This window comes from Loxodonta africana, chromosome 23 (genome assembly GCF_030014295.1).
Source record: "Loxodonta africana isolate mLoxAfr1 chromosome 23, mLoxAfr1.hap2, whole genome shotgun sequence".
In the NCBI taxonomy this organism is placed as follows: Eukaryota; Metazoa; Chordata; class Mammalia; order Proboscidea; family Elephantidae; genus Loxodonta; species Loxodonta africana.
Genome location: NC_087364.1, coordinates 14797568 through 14818651, shown reverse-complemented (window position 1 = coordinate 14818651; position 21084 = coordinate 14797568). Strand labels below are relative to the sequence as shown.

Here is a 21084-nt window from a genome sequence, read left to right as displayed (position 1 = left end):
CTTTTATCTAGATCTTATTTTTTAAAACTGATTTCCGCATCCTTTTTTGTATCTGCTTATTCTCGTTGGGGCCAGTAGGGCAGCTCTATTGTCAAATCTGTTCACTTTCACTACCGCTCTTCAGTACAGCCGTTATTTTCACAAAGTGAATTTACGTGAATGGTGTGTCGGGGCCTATTTCCCAACATGCTTTTATTTTTATGAGTCCTGTGGATAAAAATCTAATAACTCTAGATCTTTATTTTGAAATCCTGTACAGGAGGTAGAACCTTAGAATTTTAATAGGTACATCTTAGATTCTGTTCTGGACAAAGAGTCTCTTGAACTCAAAGAGCTGAACCAAAAGTAATGGCATCAGTTATCCTGTTTGTTTGGAATAACAAAAAGCTGAAAGGATAGAGCTGTTACGCGAGATACCACTAGGAAACTCAATTTCATATAACAGGACAATATCCCCGTATTTCAATGGGTAATCATACTGCTTTGCAGTCTACTTACTAAAGATAACTTTCACGAAGCCAGTCTTTGCAGTATCTGTCAGTTTAGAGTTCATCTATTTCAAAAAGATGTTACTTAAAAGTATATTAAGATAACATTTTTTTTAATATTACAAATTGCTAATATTCACTCACCATTATACCTCTTGTGAAATGACAGTGGGATTTTGAGAAACAAGTTAATGCATATGAAGGGCTTTTGTAAATTTTAAAGTGCCATTCAAATGTTATTTATTGTTATATGTGTTGAGTCCTATACTTTTTGACGCAGCTTTTGTTATGACTGAGTGATTTGGTATCCATTGACATAAAGGTTGGTTTATCATGAGCCACCAAACAATTCCAACCAAATATGCATTCCTTTGAGTAACTTTGATTATTTTTAATTGCCCTCCTACTCAATAATGACCAAGTTAACACCTTCATTTTTTCTGACCTCTTTACACTATGTACTGTTTTTCCTGTTTAAGACTGCCCTTGATGTTAAATTTTATTTGAGGTTAATGAGTCTTGCTCCCCTTGACAGAGACTTGCCTATTAATCTAGTTACCAGTTTTTTAAGTTTTAAGAATGATTAGGTAAAGGCTATAAAATATTTTGAGTTTTCAGTTAGATGAGACATTTTTATTTAAATAATGTTTTGTAATGTGAAAAAAAAGGAGCTCTGGTGGCACAGTGGTTAAGTGCTTGGCTACTAACTGAAAGGTGGGTGGTTCTAACCCACCAGCAGCTCCGTGGGAGAAAGATGTGGCAGCCGGCTTCTTTAAAGATTTACAGCCTTGGAAACTCTAGCGGGCAGTTCTATTCTTTCCTGTAAGATTGCTATGAGTCAGAATCAACTTGAAGGCAACAGGTTTGGTTTTCTTTTTTGGAATATGAAAAAAGTTTTTCCAGTGATATTGCTTCCTGTTTATTTTTAGCTTATTATTTTGAAATGATTTCAGATTTACAGAAAAGTTACTACGGTATTACAAAGAATTTCTTAACACCCTTTACTAACATTTTACCACATTTGCTTAATCTTTCTATCTATCTTTATCTGTCTACCTTGTATTTTTTAAATCTGAAACATTTCGAAGTAAATTGCAGGCGTGGTACCCCTTTACTACTAAATAAGCTGTATTTCTTAAAAACAAGGAAATTGGTTTACATAACCTCAGTGCCATTATCAAATCCGGATATTAACGTTGATATTTTACTATCATCTAATCTGTAGGCCTTATTCAAATTTCACCAGTTGTCCCACTAATGTCTTTTATAGCAAAAGAAAAAAATATTGTTGTTCAGAATCCCATGTTGCACTTAGTTGTCACGTCTCTTTACTCTCAGTCCTTAACAGTTACTTGGTCTTTTTCTGTCAATCATGGTCCTGACTTTTTTTTTCTTTTTTAAACCCGGGCCATTTATTTTGAACAATGCTCCTCATTTTGGGTTTGCATTTTTTCTCATGATTAAAGTCAGGGTTAGCATTTTTGTCAGGAATATTGCAGAAATGCTGTTGTCCTTCCAAGAGCACTATATCAGGAGGCAAGTGATGAGATTATCCCAGTACTGCTGATATCTGCTTGGTTCAGGTGGTGTCTCCCAGGTTTCTCCATTGTACAGTTATAGTTTTTCCCTTTGTAATTAATCAAGTGTTTTATAGGGAGATGGAGCCCTGGCTGCACAGTGGTTCAGAGCTTGGCTGCTAACCAAAAGGTCGGCAGTTTGAATCCACCAGCCGCTCCTTGGAAATCCTATGGGGCTATTCTGCTCTGTACTGTAGGGTTGCTATGAGTTAGAATCGACTTGATGGCAACAGGTTTGGTTTTTTTTTTTTTTTGCTTGTTTATTGGAAAATACTTTAAGACTATGTAAACGGCTCATACTTTGACTTACTAGTTTTAACATACTAATATTTTTTAAATGATCAGGCTAAAGATTACAGTGGAATTGTCAGAATTGTTATAAGTTTTAGAATTATGAATGTAGATAATGACAATATAATGTAGGAGAGCTTGATTTTTTTTCTAGGTTCGTTACTACTGAAATGTGTAATACATTAAGAACCCAGAGGTGAGGTAAACCTAATTTAACTTCACAGTTGTGTTTCGCAAGCTTAGTTTAAATTTATTTTTGGGAAGATAAGAATTTGAAGCACCAGATTAGTAGGAGGGAGTGGTGAGAGGTCTAGACATAAACACTAACAATAGTGACAACTTGATGGTGGCCAAGAAGACAGGATTAAATTAAAATAGCCTATAAAAAGCTAGCTATTGGGGCCATTTAATTGTAGGCCTATAGAACCATACAAATTTAGTCCCTGAGAGCGAATGTGTTCCATAATAGGGAGTGTAATGATTGTAGTTGTTTGTACCTGTTTGAACAAAAGATTCATGGCACAATTTATAAACTAGAATGCCAATATATTAATCTACAATGCAAGGTAATACTACCTGATGGATCTCTTATTGTGTTTCTTGGAACTAGAACATTCCTGTTGGGTAGGAAAATTACATATGAAGCCAAGTTCTCAAAAATTTCTTTTTGGTGAGTATGGAGTATTGTGACAATACGTCACAATATTTTGAATGTTTGAGACAATGTTTCCAAAAATGTATTCAGTGACATTCTTAACCCATAACGTACATAGTTGGACTGTGGTAAATGAGGTTGAGAAGTGCTGTGTAATATTCTCCTCTTGGAGAGTCACAAGGCATATCGACATATTAATGATTCTGATGAGTCTTTCTTGGAAAAACCTGGTTAAGGTAGGTTACCTCAGTGTTCCCCACATGTAAGTGGCAGAGTCACCTTGCTTTTCCCCCTCACAGGAGCCCGCAGAACAGACTTCTGTAGTTAGATTTTTCTTACGGTAGGATAAGATGAACTGGTTGGCTTACCATACACCAATCTTTTGACTCTTTTTCTTTTTAAAACTTTTGTTCTAGTTAGCCACCTTCGCTTTCTTCCATTGATGTTCCCTCCCTCTGTTCCTTTTTAGATATTTTTAAAACTTCTATCAATTTTCTTTCTTACCTGGAAGCCATTTTTGTTCCTTTGTCTACTCTTGTCATTTAAATATTTAGTTTAACTTGCAGAGGAAAAGTGTATTTCTAAGTTCTTGGATGTGTGGAAGGATGTACGTGATTATTTAATTGATGTTATGCTTACAAGGTTCCTGATAATATAGGATCCAAAGAAAATGTTTGCCATATCTTGTTGGATAGCTTTGAAATTCTATTAAAGTGCATTTTAGAATGATTTCTTTCAAAAATATTTAAAATGATAAATTTTACTTAAAAAGTGGACATTTCTGTTGCTTGAAAAACTCAGGCATGTTAGATTATTTTGTTGACTCTGACAATACTTGTACCTAAATGCATTTTTGAAGAAATTCTTTAAGTAATGGTTTTTGCCTTGAGCAGCTAGTTATTATTTTAGTTATCTCCTTAATTACTTCTGTTTTGAAATATTTGTAGTTTACTAACTTAGATTGTAAAGTGTGTGTTGTGTTTCTGTTACATAGCTCTAAGTTTGAAATAAAGTGGGTCCTTTCTGGGTCTCATTCAAAGTGAGCCTAATGAACTTTGGTTTCTACACAGTTATAGAGGTCTTCTAAGGTAAAATAGAACTTCATAATAAAATTTTGATAAGCAACATCATGATAAATGGAGAAAAGGTTGAAGTTGTCAAGGATTTCATTTTACTTGGATCCACAATCGACAGCCATGGAAGCAGCAGTTAAGAAATCAAAGACACATAGCATTGGGTAAATCTGCTGCAAAAGACCTCTTTAAAGCGTTGAAAAGCAAAGATGTCACCTTGAAGACTAAGGTGTGCCTGGCCCAAGCCATGGTGTTTTCAGTAGCATCATATGCATGCAAAAGCTGGACAGTGAATGAGGAAGACAGAAGAAGAACTGATGCCTTTGAATTGTGGTGTTTGCAAAGAATGTTGAATATACCATGCACTGCAAAAGGAACAAACAAATCTGTCTTGGAAAAAGTACAACCAGAATGCTCCTTGGAAGCAAGGATGGCAAGACTGTGTCTTACATACTTTGAACATGTTGTCAGAAGAGATCAGTCCCTGGAGAAGGACATCATGCTTGGTTAAGTAGAAGGTCAGCAGGAAAGAGGAAGACCCACAACGAGATGGATGGACACAGTGGCTGCAAGAGTGGGCTCAAGCATAACAACAATTGTGGGCATGGTACAGGACCGGTGAGTATTTTGCTGTGTTGTACATAGAGTCGCTATGAGTTGGAATCGACTCGATGGCACCTAACAACAACAATAAAATTTTGAGAATCTTTAAATTTCATAGTATGTTTTATAGAAGATAGTAACAGCATATAACTGTATAGTTGTTCATATTTTCTTTATGGTTTTATCTATATTTTCTGTGAGGAGGAATAGAAAGGGCCCCATCACCTCTTGAGTGACATAAATTTTAGTCCCACCTCTGCTAATTACTGTAGTTGTAACTCTGGATTTGGTATTTACTCATTCATTCATTCAATATGTAGTGATGTGACTGTGTATATGTGGCATACTTCTGTGGCCATATATGGCCATTGAAGGGGGAAATTGAATCATTCACTTATTTAAAAAATATTTTTTTCTCACTGAGCAGGATCGTGTGAATAGAATTTATGTAAAGTCTTTGACACATAGCAGGTGTATCTCTTGAATGGGGTGGTGAGATGCTTTTCACATGAAATCTGTTTCTAGCAAATAATAGAGCGTCTAGATGGGTTGCCATGAGTCAGAGTCGACGCAACGGCACTGAGTTTGGTTTTTTTTTTTGGTTTTTAGATGGTTGTTCCTTTCTCATTGTATTTACCATATAGAATCTTATTTCTATTTTATTTCTCACAAAACTATGATTTGCTTTCAAAAATATGTATTTTGAACTGCTTAATCAGATCTTTATTTTATGTCGTATTTATTTTACAAGGGGTAGGTACTTATTTTAGTGATGATTTGTCATTAAATTTATGTCAAAATGTCTTAAAATATTGTTGAAACTGTAAACAAACTCATAACACACACACAGAGCTAATTATGGATGCCATCTGTTTATTTTACAAAGCTTTTTTTTTTTTTTTTTTAATCCATGGCATTGTCTGCTTATGATAAGCTTCAAGATTATTATAATGACTAAATCCCGTCCTTCAATTAGTGTAGTTGAAGTTGATAAGACAATTCATTTGTTCACTGACCTTTTCCTGTGTCGGAGTGTATGAGATATGACATACCATGATAAAACAACTATTCTGAAGTGCATTGAAAACATATCTTTTTTTGTGTGGGGGGGGGAAATTGATATAAAAGCAGCAGATGTGGCCAAAGTTTTATTCAAAGTTCTGAAACTTTATTCAGGATTTTAGATGAAAGATAGATATGGTCCATTAGTGCCGTAAGTGACTCTATTTTGACCCAACTAGATTTAGGATTTTGTAATGATCGTTTGGGTTTATAATGATGTGTGTCTATGTTAGTGTACCTGTATAAGCAGGTGCGTGCTTTTGTACTTATAAATCCCACATGTTAGTGTGGAAGACCAGATATCCCCATGACAGCATCATCCAGAGTAGTTATCAGTAATTTGCTGAGAAAGCAGAGTGATTTTACTGGCTCAGTTTTGCTATTGTGCATGCTAAGCACTCCCCAAGTAAGTCTGGAGGGAAAAAAACCTGACGGATCCATCTGCCGCTTTCTGCTACACTGCATTGATGTCAGATTACGCTAATCTGGTTGCTTGTCAGGACAGGTTAGTGAAAGCATGCAAGTGAGTGAGACTTAGGGTAGACTAGTGCTTTGGAAAATCATAAGCTGCCCCTATAGATGCCATGTTAAGTGTAGCAGAACGGGTTGATTATCAGCTACACTGAGAATTGCAGCTAGCGATGTGATTTCAGGCTAAGAATTAGTTTCAAAATTGTTAAATACTTTGGAAGGGCCAAATCTAAATTAAATTTGGGAAGAGTAGTACAGAGAGTTTATAAATACTTTTTTAGGATTTGGATTTTCTTACCATGCTTTGCATTGTATTGTGTTTCTTCTTTAATTTTATTCTCTTGTTTAGAGGGTTTTTCTGTCATAGGTTAAAAGCTAAATATAATTAACCTCGTTTTATCAAGAGTGAAAATTTGCCTTGTTTATTTGTATTTATGTACCTTTTCTACACCTATTGACTGGCAAATCTTGGCCTTGCAGGTTGAGCATCCTGTCACAGAATGCATTACTGGCCTGGACTTGGTCCAAGAAATGATTCGTGTTGCTAAGGGTTACCCTCTCAGGCACAAACAAGCTGATATTCCCATCAACGGCTGGGCAGTTGAATGTCGGGTTTATGCTGAGGTAAAATGAATGATGGTGGGAGGGAGGGTGATTGCTGTGTTCAGAGTTGTAGTACCAGGTGTAGCTAAACAACAAGGGAAAGTTAGGGTTGTTAACTTTCTGCCGAGTGTTTTGTTATATAATCCAGAATTGAAACAGAAACATTGTTTAGGTAATTTTGACATTATATAAAATGGTTTTAAAGAATCGAGTTTAATTAATTCTCATATATTATTTCTGGAGGGGGAAATAACCACCAATCAGTTTAAGAGGCAATACAGCAGTAGGTAAATATTCTTGAACTTGAATGGACCATTTTTTGTTTTATTTTGTTTTTTTTCCCCAAACCATATTAGTAATAAATAGCATTTATTTCTCTCTGTGCGTGTCTCTGTGTGTGTGTGTGTGTGTGTGTGTGTGTGTGTGTTAAGAGTCTGCGCTGGGTACATATTAAGTGTTAATTCAATACTTAACCTTTTTGACAATTTTTTTTCTAATAATTTTGTCCCTTTTGATTTTGTGAAAGTAACAGTTGAATTTTAAGTTTTAAGGCTTTTTGTAAAATGTGTATTTCTCATTCATAATGTCAGTAAGTTTTAGTCATAAGTATAAACTCAGTTTAATACTTTCATGTTATTTTATAGCTATGTACATTAAACAGGAATGCAAGTCAGTGTTTGTACTGCCTTTTACTTTTGAATATCAAAGCCTATCTATTGAAATAAAAAAAAAATTACAATGTCTGTGTTTAAGAATGTTGAAAGTTTTTAAAATTCTTTTTAAAGATCTTGAAAAATACACTTTGGCTTGCTTATTGTTGCTCTCGGTTTTTGCTGTATTTTAACTCTTTTATTATTATTGTGACACTGATCATATTTATTATTTATTCTAATGACTTAAGATGTTTACAAATGGAGTACGTATCTAGTAGCACATGCAGTGCTTTCTTTCATGTCTTTATTTGAAGAACTAAACTTCTCAAATTTTACCATATGCGAGCTGTTTTTCTCAAAAACAAAAAACCAGTATCATTTGTGTACCCCATTTGTTATTCTAAACTTGAGTATGTTTTGATGTAGAACTGAGGTTATTTTATTTTTGCTCAAGCCATTCTAAGACGGTTTATCAAAATTTGGAAATTTACCAATTTCAATATAGTATGATCAAGGACATGCTGAACCCTGCCCCAGTTCTGTTTGATTTTTAACTAAACTTCTAAATTGTCTAGAACGAACAAAATAAGACAGTAATTTTCTGAAATCTGTTATTTGGTAAATACCATATGTTGAAAATAGACCTATACATGCTTCTTCATTTTATAAATATTTAACCTTACTTGTGATGACTTGTATTTCAAAGATAGTGCTTCCTTTTCTTTGAACTTTCAGGATCCCTACAAGTCGTTTGGTTTACCATCTATTGGGAGATTGTCTCAGTACCAAGAACCAATACATCTACCTGGTGTAAGTCATTAAGCTGTAATATCAAGTGAGGAGTTAAAATCTTGATTTATGTTGTGCTTTTATGTTAAACCATGTCAAGACCAAAGGGTGTAAATTGAAGGGCAAGTGAAACTCATGGGAATCACAGGTTTTTTTTTTTGTTTTGTTATTTTTAATATTTTCTAATTTATGGTGTACAGGAAAGCCAGAGTTCACTTGACAGGGGAAATCCAGAGCTATCTTATGATAAAAATGGTAGTTTCCAGTGTTCCCAATTTTTTAGAAATTTTTAGTGTAAAAGATGATGGACTTCTAGATTTGAGAAATGGCTTTTTTGTGTGTTGCATTTCATCTTTTGGGAAATCTAAGCTAGCTCCCTAAATAGTCAAATGTCAAGAAATTCAGGCACAAAATCAGCTCCTTAATTGAAATGCATTAAGGAAAACAAAGTGTAGCTCATTCTATTGTGTTATGGTTTAAGAAGTACATATTATTCCTGCCAGTTAAAATAAATCATCACTGTCCACTTAATTCTGTACTATTTCTATATTTAATAGCTGTTCTCTAAATCGTTTTTGTTTCATAAAAAGAACAAGGACATACCCTTTTCTTAATCAGGGTAATAAGTGCACAGATATATGACATGACATTGGCTGGTGGATGACAAGGCTGTACCATCTGTGAATATGATTACTTAGTTTGATTACTTGCATGAAGATGGTGAAAGATTACAGGAAGAATTCTACATTTGAAGATGTTATTGGATATATGATTTATTTCACTTTTTAAATTGTCTTTGCCCGTGTGCTTTCTAAAGGGACTTGACCCTTTCTAGGCTTGGAAACTTCATGCTGTGTTCAAAGCCTGAAGGCAGAAAAAAAATTGTAAAGATTTCACAGGCATTATGTGACGTTAAATAGCAGATGAGAAAACAAGTATCACAGGGACATACCTAAACATTTTTTTAATCAAACAAAAAAAGTATTAAATAAGAATTCATTAATGATTACTCTAGTTGTTAGAAGTTTTCACCATGTTGTAGTAGCTAGCAAGATGTCAAACATTTTGCCCTTGCAAGTTTTTGCAATTTGCAATTTTCAAACGTGAGACCTGTTGAAAGTACAAGTGATAATGGACAAACTATACCCCCTACAGTCTTTGTCCCACCAAATCTTTCTTCAATTAATGCTGCAGCAGGAGTTTTATGTAATAACATTTGCGGTTGTGAGCCATCCATAGAAAGAAAAAACAATTAAAATGCCTTAAATGTTCTGCTGACTGCTGTTATTTGCTTGTGTGAATGTTGCATGTCAGCTAAATGGACCAAGGAATAGATAAAGTGATTGGGTGCAGGGGAGTGCACACTAAGCTTTGTCTATCATTATTGCTGGGAGCAATCAAATTGATGTCAGCAGGACAGTAGATGCGTTGACAGCTGTAATTACGTATCTCCATGGTGATCACTTTTGGCCTGTCATGGAGGCCCACGAGTCCCCTCCCTTGCAAGCATTTAATCAGATTGGGCTGTCACTTGTCAGGTAGACATGGCGGGCTGGGAGTTGTGCTTGGGGGAGAGGTGAATTGAGAATGAAGGGTGGGAAGCATCTGATAGTTTCACAGGGTCCACTGTGGTACTGAGGAAATTTTAATTATACTAGGGATTTCTGAGCAATGGTTTGAGAATCTTATAGAGGTGCTTGGGTGTTTTTGGTGGTGCTTTTATTGTTTGTTTTCTTCCTTCCCTTATTAAAACTAGATCATTCCGTTTAACTTGGGAAGTCATTTTTGGCTCTTACCTTCTTTGGTCACGAGAATACATACTTAAGAGTTAACTTACGGTTTGTACTTTTCACATGCTTCTTTAAGCATAAGATTTATTTATAGGGCAAAAGGAAGATTTTCTTTTTGATGTCTATCAGATTTTGTAAATTTATTATTTTTAGACTACACTTTTGTGAAATTTGGTTATAATTCCATTTGACGTACAGTGCCAGTTTGTATAGCCTTTGTTTCTTTGGAGGAATGGAGACTTGACTTGACTTTTACGTGATTGCTAGAGATAAAAACAGAGCTAGGTATTATTTATAGAAAGCTGCATAAGCAGTAAATTAGGAGAGTCACCTTGCTTTGTTACAATTTTAAATTGGAAATGTTGATTTGCTTATACAGAGATAATTGTATTTAGTACATCTTGATTTTACCTTATGTATTTTTAAAATTAAAATGATATACCTTCTATGATCATAATTTTAGTACATGACATACTTAGGAACCCTAGGTAACCTAACTTTTAGGATAGTGTTATTAAGATAACTAAAATTTTAAGTTATAAAATTATAGACTATAGGAAAAAATAGGAGAGTACAATAAATATTGTTTATGGTTTATGTTATATTTTATCAGTAGGTTGAAAATCAAAGTTCCACATTAGCTTTGTAGCAGTTTATGTGGCCAATAGTAAGATACGTTTAAAGTCCAAAGTTGTAGAACTTACAGGAATCTCAGTTTTAAACACAGCATTAGCAAACATGCTGTTTTTAAAGATTATATGGCGGTAAAATTTGTTCTATAACATTTTGCTACTGAAATAAAATGAAAGTTCAGAGATATGTTTTTTATTATGTAATGTGATTGCCAGTTGCTGTTTGGGGACACTTTGAATGTGGGGAGAAGGTAGATTGTGATTTTATGGCTTTCAAAGCTGTTCTATTAATTCTTTTCTAGTTTTTGTAAACATTGTGAATTTCATAGAACTGTAGTTTATGTCCTGAAGTATGTGTTCATAAACTAGAAAGCCAAATGTAGTTTGTAAGTGTGCTTGGAAAATGTAAGTGTGCTGAGTGAGTGGCTTGCATTTAAAATTAAGGTTTTCCTATACAGATGTGACTCTGAAGCCAAATGTCTATATTTTTATTTATGTTTCCAAATTCAGAAATAAAAGCATTCTGGGCGAGTTATAATGTTATTTTTTGCAACCTTACAAAGGGAAAAATAGTAATTTTTTTAAAAATGAGATTAAGAGAATAAAACTACGGTTTGTCTTTTGATGTCACTCTATAATAAAGCCATCATCATAACCCTCATGTGGATATCCTAGACAAGAGGTTCTATGTGTGGTCCCTTGATAGTTGCCTAAATTAAAATATTAAAGGCCTACCAGCCACTGTGTTGACCTTCTCCTGCCTTGCTGCGGACAGATGAGCTGCTGTTTATTAGGAAGGCTTCTTCCCACAGGTGAAAAGCCACGTGAGCTTCCACTCTTCTCTTCCCACCCCTTTACCGTGTTGTGTATCAAAGTCCTGCTGTTCTAGCAGCTTCGATTGAATTCCTCTAGCCTCAAGATGCCTAGGATATGCCTGACAGTCTTAAGTATTTTGACTAGTTTTTGAATACTTCAGATTCCAAAACTTTGTAGCAATAATTTAATAAATATTTGGTCCTCAGCAGCTGCTCATCTGTAAAGTTTTACATGGCTAACCTCTGTGCCTTACCGCTGATATCAAACTGGGAGATGAAAACAAGAATCAGCCATAGACTAACTAACTTGTTGGCTGGTTAACAGCCATCAGGGTCTTCAAAAGAATATTTTGAACTTGTGCTATTTTTTTCCCCCAATGAAAATTGTAAAATCAGAACTCTAACTGGGGCTGTGTTCTTCCAAAGCATAGCCATGGAAAAAAGCTGTGTAAACATTAAAGCCTCAGGAGGCTAACAGTGACAGAAAAAAAGCGTTTTAAAGTGGAGAGGGTGAGGCAAAAAGGAAAGCCAGAGGACCAGTGTTCCTAGAGAGCCAAGTTACAGAGCTCCACGTCCTGTTGCCTGTGCTTGACTGGGGCCCTGATTGGAGCTCTCAGACTGAGACAGTGGGGAACATGATTAGAAGGGGTATAACTAGGCCGTGCTTCAGTTGGAAGACACCATCAAATAGCTACCAGTGCATCCCAGGATGGTGATATAAAAAGTATTTTTTTTTTTAATTTTATTTCCTTCATTTAGTGGGAGAACAAAAGATATATGTTATACTACATATTTACATATCAAGATAATTTGTCCTCTGTACTTTCAAGTTGATAATGAAATCATCTGTTTCTTCACGAAAATTAAATTTTTTTTTTTTCCTTTTAAAAATATCTGCACAACATTAAGTTACTTCCTCTTCACCATCTTTTCTCCCAGGTCCGGGTCGACAGCGGCATCCAACCAGGAAGTGATATTAGCATTTATTACGATCCGATGATTTCAAAAGTTAGTTTGATTTCTATGGTTTCTTTCATTTCTTCTGAAAAGACAATGTGTGGATTTAATTTAAAAACCTGCAATTGGGCCCTCGTCTGAATCATGTGCTACAGTTAAACAAGTAATTGTGCACTGATGGAAAAATGAAAGCAGGGATTTTTTTTCCTCTCAAAAGATCCAATTTTAACATCATATTAGTTTGCAACACTCCCTCCTCCTCGGTGAACTCAAACTACTACCAACACACGCACGCACGCATGTATTCACGCACGCACGTACACACGTTACTTTTCTGGCCATTCCTGAAAATTGCCTGAGAAGAAAGCATGAGTGGGAGGTGACAGTAATTTTTACCTTTTCTTTTTAATTTTACTAATCACCAGTTAATTAAATAGATTTGACATAATTAAATTTTATATAAGAATATTTTTAAAAATGCTTTTTTGCCCAATTGTAGCACTTTGGCTATCCAGAATAAATTTAACAATTCTGCTGAAATTTCTAGCTCTGTTAAAATATTTAAAATCTTTAGATCTTATGAAATGTAAAATGCTGAATGTTCTCTGAAATTTTAGATCTGTAGTGGGAGATGATTACTTAACACTGTTTGTCAAATTGGTTTTTTTCCAAGTGTGTGTTTTTTTTTTTACATACTTGTAGTTGTTGTAAGCAAACACGTTTTTATCTTTCCCTTTTCACTAAAGTTTTTACACTAAAAAACCAAACCAACCAACCAAACAAAAACACACCAGTTCCCGTCAAGTTTAGTTTGAGTCATAGCAGCCCCATATGCTCCGTAGGGTTTTCAGTGGCTGATCTTTCAAAAGTAGATTGCCAGGTCTTTCTTCCAAGATGCCTTTGGGTGTACTTGAACCTCCAGTCTTTCAGTTAGCAGTTGAGTGTGTTAACTGCTAGCACTGCTCAGGGATTCCAAAAAGTACTATTTAATTTGAAAATAAGAATACTTAAAAATACTGTACAAAAAAACCTAGTGCTGTCGAGTCGATTCCGGCTCCTAGTGACCTTGTAGGACAGAGTAGAACCACTATGCCACCAGGGTTTCCAAAAATACTATAGATTGATTTAACTAGATATGATTACATTTTTAAATGAATACATTTTTGTTAAAAAAAGGCCTGCAAATTAATTTTGTTTGATATTGATATTGAAGAGCTAATAGAAAATATACTAAAATAATTGCAGTCTACAGACTGACTAATGTAACCAGAAAAATCTTTTATGAATGGTAATCTTTTATTTACAGCTAAATTATTATAAGATGCTTATAAATAGGCACAAAACCATACAGAACAGTAAGATCTTCGTTTTTCTAATACCAGTACCTTTTGCTTCTGTTCTATGTTGTCTGTAAAACTGAGTGATTTTTTTTTTTTTGCTTTTTATTTACTTTTGAGTGATATTTAAGGTAATTTTTTTCTAAACATTTATATTTAAAATTTATCTACTTTTTTGTCAGTCATGAAAGTGTTAGCTATTCAGGGTATCAAATTTGGAAACTACAGAAAAATAGGAATAGAAAATAAAAATCCCCCACCATCCGAGAGGAGCCCTGGTGGCACGGTGGTTAAGGACTTGGCTGTTAACTACAAGGTCAGCAGTTCAAATCTACCAGCCACGCTTTGGAAACCATATGGGGCAGTTCTCTGTCCTGTAGGATTGCAGTGAGTTGGAATTAATGGCAGTGGATTTGGTTTGGTTTGGTTTCACCATCCCAGATGTTCATATCCTAACTGAAATGTTCACATTTTGGTATGTTTCTTTTAAAATTTTTTTCTTTGCTTGTTTTTCTTAAATTTTTATTTATCTCAAATAGCTCCTCATTATAATAATGAAATACAGGAGAAAAGTCTGAAATAGCTTGAATCTAATTATTATTTACTTAAAAAAATCTTAATGGACATTCTTTATATTAAAAATTGAACTACTGTGAAATTTCAAAAGATGAGTTGGGAAATCCATTATGAGGTATTTTAATTTTTACTAGAATGAATCATTTAACATGTATATAAAAATTGAGGGTTTTTTTTCTTTTAGCTAATCACATATGGTTCTGATAGAACTGAAGCACTGAAGAGGATGGAAGACGCACTGGATAATTATGTTATTCGAGGTAAATGCAAACGTTTGAGGTTCTGTTATTGTACGTGGTATTCACTTCTAGAAAACAGCTTGAAGATTTAACTGAGAGAATCCCATGGGCCATTTGCTTACTATGTGTTCAAATAGAAAGAGTAGCTTGAATTAATTAAACTGAATTACAAAGTAAGAATAGGTTATTTCATTTTCTTTAGCAATCCTATGGAGCCCTGGTGGCATAGTAGTTAAGAGCTCGGCCGCTAACCAAAAAGTTGGCAGTTCGAATCCACCATTTGCTCCTTGGGAACCCTGTGGGGCGGTTCTACTCTGTGTTATAGGGTCGCTATGAGTTGGGATCAACTCAGTGGTGATGGATTATACTTATATTTACGCCTTAAGTTATACAGTTAAACTTACGATTTATTACTTCTCCTAGGTAAGCATTTATTATATTCGAGGTTATGGAAAATGGAGAGACTTCAGAATAAAGACTCATTGGCCCATGCAGGTTGATAGCATATTTGCTATATTGTCTATGTTTTTGTTTATTTTTAGGGATATGAAACTCAAACATATGTGGAGATAAAAAACAGTGACTTACATTTGACTAATTTGGGGATAGGGAGAATAGTTGTTTGCTTCTATGAGTCAGAGCAGATTACAGAATATTTTCTATGACACCCGATTTTGTTAACTGTTAAATCACTCAGCTGCTAACTGAAAGATTGGTGGTTTGAACCACCAGCCGCTCTGCAGGAGAAAGATGTGGCAGTCTGCTTCTGTAACGATTACAGCCTAGGAAACCCCGTGGGGCAGTTCTCCTCTATCACATGGGGTCGCTATGATGGAATGGACTCAGTGGCAGTGGGTTTTTTCGTGCATATATATGATAGTTCTTTCTAATGCCTAACAAAGTGTGACCCTACAAGTCTTTAGGGTATGTAGTGATAACTGAATTAGGAGCAGCCATTATTACATTTAAACAGTTAAGAGAAAGTTATGTTTATTCCTCTTATGGAGTAAATTCCATTAGTAATGAAAAGATTACTTTTGCATAACATAGATAATCATCAAATTCAATAATGGACTTTAATCTCAAATTTGAAGTGTAAAATAAAAGTTTCTTTTTGAATTATGAATGAACAGTAGTCTACAAACATTCCATAGTAAAGTCTGGCTGTACAGTTTTGCTATTTTCTCATGGCTCTCTAAATGTAACACTGGGGCTGGGAGGTTAGCTGTTAGAGGCTGAAGAAGTAGAAAAGTGGTGGAGTCCAACTGCCCAGCTCACTTTGGAACATGTTGTTCTTACATGCTGTGGAGTCTATTCCAACTCATAGGGACCCTGTATGACAGAGCAGAACTGGAGTTTTATAAACTGTGATCTTTATGGAAACAGAATGCCAGGTCTTTGTCCCACAGAGCCATTGGTGGGTTTGAACCACCAACCTTTCCGTTAGGAACCCAGTGCTTAAACATTGTGCCGCCAGGGCTCTGTCCCTCAGACCACTGAAGGGCTTTTATGCAAATTCCAAAAGGCATCCCTGCAGATAGACACAGCTTGTGGGTTGTAAGGCCTGGCAAGTGGACTGCAACTTTGTGTGAATTAGAAAAAGTGCTCTGTTTTCTGCAGACATCAAGCCCTGAGATCCACTAGCCCTAACACAGGGAGCTCAGCTTACCGAGTGGAGTATAGCTTGCATGTCAAGACCTTCCTTGCGCATCTGACCAAGTGCCTTTGTGCAATGAACAATTGGCACACCTGTGCAGTGGTGGCCCGAGACCAGTTAGTGACTCTGTGTTTTTACATGTCACCTTTCTCTGCTCATTTTCATGTAATGCCAGTTATCTCATGTAATCTCTACTTTTCCTTATCTTTTCTCTTGTTAGATCAGGAAAAATTTCTTCCTTCTCTCCCGTTTTAGTATAACCCTCTTGTCTTCCGATTTTGTAACTACAAAGTAATTGTATCTAATCTTGTATGCTAGTGATTTACCTCTTTTAACAAGAGGAAAATAATAAGGTTTTAATAATGATTTATTTATTTTGTTGTCATTGAGAACATACACAGCAGAGCATACACCAGTTCACCAGCTTCCACATGTACAACTCAGTGACATTGGTTACATTCTGCAAGCTGTGCAGCCATTCTCACCCTCCTTTTCTGAGTTGTGTTCCTCCCCATTAACATAAACTCACTGCCCCCTAAGGTTCCTTTCTAATCTTTCAAGTTGCTGTTGTCAATTTAATCCCACATAGTTTTTAAAAGAGCATAATGCTAAAGGCAGACATTTTTTTGAAAATTAATAAGCTTTGAAGTGAACCCTGATGCAATAAAGAAATCACTTAACATTAGTATCCAGAGAATCTAAAAATTTGAAAAACCCCTTTATATTCTTTTTTTTTTTAAATAAATTTTATTAAGCTTCAAGTGAACGTTTACAAATCCAATCAGTCTGTCACATATAAGTTTACATACATCTCACTCCCTACTCCCCCTTGCTCTCCCCCTCTTGAGTCAGCCCTTTCAGTCTCTCCTTTCTTGACAATTTTGCAGGCTTCCCTCTCTCTCTATCCTCCCATCCCCCCTCCAGACAAGAGTTGCCAACACAATCTCAAGTGTCCACCTGATATAATTAGCTCACTCTTCATCAGCGTCTCTCTCCCACCCGCTGACCAGTCCCTTTCATTTCTGATGAGTTGTCTTCGGGGATGGTTCCTGTCCTGTGTCAACTGAAGGTCTGGGGAGCATGGCCGCCGGGATTCCTCTAGTCTCAGTCAGACCATTAAGTTTGGTCTTCTTATGAGAATTTGGGGTCTGTATCCCACTGATCTCCTGCTCCCTCAGGGGTCCTCTGCTGTGCTCCCTGTCAGGGCAGTCATCGATTGTGGCCGGGCACCAACTAGTTCTTCTGGTCTCAGGATGATGTAGGTCTCTGGTTCATGTGGCCCTTTCTGTCTCTTGGGCTCTTAGTTGTCGTGTGGCCTTGGTGTTCTTCCTTTTCCTTTGCTCCAACTGGGTTGAGACGAATTGCTGCACCTTAGATGGCCGCTTGTTAGCATTTAAGACCCCAGACGCCACATTTCAAAGTGGGATACAGAATGATTTCATAATAGAATTATTTTGCCAATTGACTTAGAAGTCCCCGCAAACCATGTTCCCCAGACCCCCGCACTTGCTCCGCTGACCTTTGAAGCATTCATTTTATCCCAGAAACTTCTTTGCTTTTGGTCCAGTCCAATTGAGCTGACCTTCCATGTATTGAGTGTTGTCTTTCCCTTCACCTAAAGCAGTTCTTATCTACTGATTAATCAATAAAAAACCCTCTCCCACCCTCCCTCCCTCCCCCCCTCGTAACCACAAAAGTATGTGTTCTTCTCAGGTTTACTATTTCTCAAGATCTTATAATAGTGGTCCTATACAATATTTGTCCTTTTGCCTCTGACTAATTTCGCTCAGCATAATGCCTTCCAGGTTCCTCCATGTTATGAAATGTTTCAGAGATTCGTCACTGTTCTTTATTGATGCGTAGTATTCCATTGTGTGAATATACCACAATTTATTTACCCATTCATCCGTTGATGGACACCTTGGTTGCTTCCAACTTTTTGCTATTGTAAACAGAGCTGCAATAAACATGGGTGTGCATATATCTGTTTGTATGAAGGCTCTTGTATCTCTAGGGTATATTCCTAGGAGTGGGATTTCTGGGTTGTATGGTAGTTCTATTTCTAACTGTTTAAGATAACGCCAGATGGATTTCCAAAGTGGTTGTACCATTTTACATTCCCACCAGCAGTGTACGAGAGTTCCAATCTCTCCGCAGCCTCTCCAACATTTATTATTTTGTGTTTTTTGGATTAATGCCAGCCTTGCTGGTGTGAGATGGAATCTCATTGTAGTTTTAATTTGCATTTCTCTAATGGCTAATGATCGAGAGCATTTTCTCATGTATCTGTTGGCTGCCTGAATATCTTCTTTAGTGAAATGTGTGTTCATATCCTTTGCCCACTTCTTGATTGGGTTGTTTGTCTTTTTGTGGTTGAGTTTTGACAGAATCATGTAGATTTTAGAGATCAGGCGCTGGTCGGAGATGTCATAGCTGAAAATTCTTTCCCAATCTGTAGGTGGTCTTTTTACTCTTTTGGAGAAGTCTTTAGATGAGCATAGGTGTTTGATTTTTAGGAGCTCCCAGTTATCGGGTTTCTCTTCATCATTTTTGGTAATGTTTTGTATTCTGTTTATGCCTTGTATTAGGGCTCCTAGGGTTGTCCCAATTTTTTCTTCCATGATCTTTATCGTTTTAGTCTTTATGTTTAGGTCTTTGATCCACTTGGAGTTAGTTCTTGTGCATGGTGTGAGGTATGGGTCCTGTTTCATTTTTTTGCAAATGGATATCCAGTTATGCCAGCACCATTTGTTAAAAAGGCTATCTATCTTTTCCCCAGTTAATTGACACTGGTCCTTTGTCAAATATCAGCTGCTCATACGTGGATGGATCTACGTCTGGGTTCTCAATTCTGTTCCATTGGTCTATGTGTCTGTTGTTGTACCAATACCAGGCTGTTTTGACTACTGTGGCTGTATAATAGGTTCTGAAGTCAGGTAAGGTGAGGCCTCCCACTTTCTTCTTCTTTTTCAGTAGTGCTTTGCTTATCCGGGGCTTCTTTCCCTTCCATATGAAATTGGTGATTTGTTTCTCTATCCCCTTAAAATATGACTTTGGAATTTGGATCGGAAGTGCGTTAAATGTATAGATGGCTTTTGGTAGAATAGACATTTTTACTATGTTAAGTCTTCCTATCCATGAGCAGGGTATGTTTTTCCACTTAAGTATGTCCTTTTGAATTTCTTGTAGTAGAGCTTTGTAGTTTTCTTTGTATAGGTCTTTTACATCCTTGGTAAGATTTATTCCTAAGTATCTTATCTTCTTGGGGGCTACTGTGAATGGTATTGATTTGGTGATTTCCTCTTCGGTGTTCTTTTTGTTGATGTAGAGGAATCCAAGTGATTTTTGTATGTTTATTTTATAACCTGAGACTCTGCCAAACTCTTCTATTAGTTTCAGTAGTTTTCTGGAGGATTCCTTAGGGTTTTCTGTGTATATAATCATGTCATCTGCAAATAGTGATAACTTTACTTCTTCCTTGCCAATCCGGATACCTTTTATTTCTTTGTCTAGCCTAATTGCCCTGGCTAGGACTTCCAACACGATGTTGAATAAGAGCGGTGATAAAGGGCATCCTTGTCTGGTTCCCGTTCTCAAGGGAAATGCTTTCAGGTTCTCTCCATTTAGAGTGATATTGGCTGTTGGCTTTGCATAGATGCCCTTTATTATGTTGAGGAATTTTCCCTCAATTCCTATTTTGGTAAGAGTTTTTATCATGAATGGGTGTTGGACTTTGTCAAATGCCTTTTCTGCATCAATTGATAAGATCATGTGGTTTTTGTCTTTTGTTTTATTTATGTGATGGATTACATTAATGGTTTTTCTGATATTAAACCAGCCTTGCATACCTGGTATAAATCCCACTTGATCAGGGTGAATTATTTTTTTGATGTGCTGTTGGATTCTATTGGCTAGAATTTTGTTGAGGATTTTTGCATCAATGTTCATGAGGGATATAGGTCTATAATTTTCTTTTTTTGTAATGTCTTTACCTGGTTTTGGTATCAGGGAGATGGTGGCTTCATAGAATGAGTTGGGTAGTATTCCGTCATTTTCTATGCCTTGGAATACCTTTAGTAGCAGTGGTGTTAACTCTTCTCTGAAAGTTTGGTAGAACTCTGCAGTGAAGCCATCCGGGCCAGGGCTTTTTTTTGTTGGGAGTTTTTTGATTACCATTTCAATCTCTTTTTTTGTTATGGGTCTATTTAGTTGTTCTACTTCTGAATGTGTTAGGTAGGTAGTGTTTTTCCAGGAATTCATCCATTTCTTCTAGGTTTTCAAATTTGTTAGAGTACAATTTTTCATAATAATCTGAAATGATTCTTTTCATTTCATTTGGTTCTGTTGTGATGTGGTCCTTCTCATTTCTTATTCGGGTTATTTGTTTCCTTTCCTGTATTTCTTTAGTCAGTCTAGCCAATGGTTTATCAATTTTGTTAATTTTTTCAAAGAAGCAGCTTTTGGCTTTGTTAATTCTTTCAATTGTTTTTCTGTTCTCTACTTCATTTAGTTCAGCTCTAATTTTTATTATTTGATTTCTTCTGGTGCCTGATGGATTCTTTTGTTGCTCACTTTCTATTTGTTCAAGTTGTAGGGACAGTTCTCTGATTTTGGCTCTTTCTTCTTTTTTTATGTGTGCATTTATTGATATAAATTGGCCTCTGAGCACTGCTTTTGCTGTGTCCCAGAGGTTTTGATAGGAAGTATTTTCATTCTCGTTGCTTTCTATGAATTTCCTTATTCCCTCCTTGATGTCTTCTATAACCCAGTCTTTTTTCAGGAGGGTATTGTTCATTTTCCAAGTATTTGATTTCTT

General features: G+C 36.0%; 1 protein-coding gene across 10 annotated transcripts in view; it reads left to right on the top strand.

Annotated features, from left to right (window-relative positions):
• Positions 1–21084, top strand: part of PCCA (propionyl-CoA carboxylase subunit alpha) — a 535620-nt gene that overhangs the window by 285526 nt on the left and 229010 nt on the right. For 9 of the 10 annotated variants that reach the window (XM_064275261.1, XM_064275259.1, XM_064275262.1 and 6 more), the window contains 4 exons: positions 6701–6844; positions 8212–8286; positions 12442–12510; positions 14557–14632. In XM_064275261.1, coding sequence (XP_064131331.1) covers positions 6701–6844; positions 8212–8286; positions 12442–12510; positions 14557–14632 — 364 coding nt within the window. The remainder of the gene's footprint in view (positions 1–6700; positions 6845–8211; positions 8287–12441; positions 12511–14556; positions 14633–21084) is intronic. The other variant, XM_064275258.1, reaches the window with a different exon arrangement.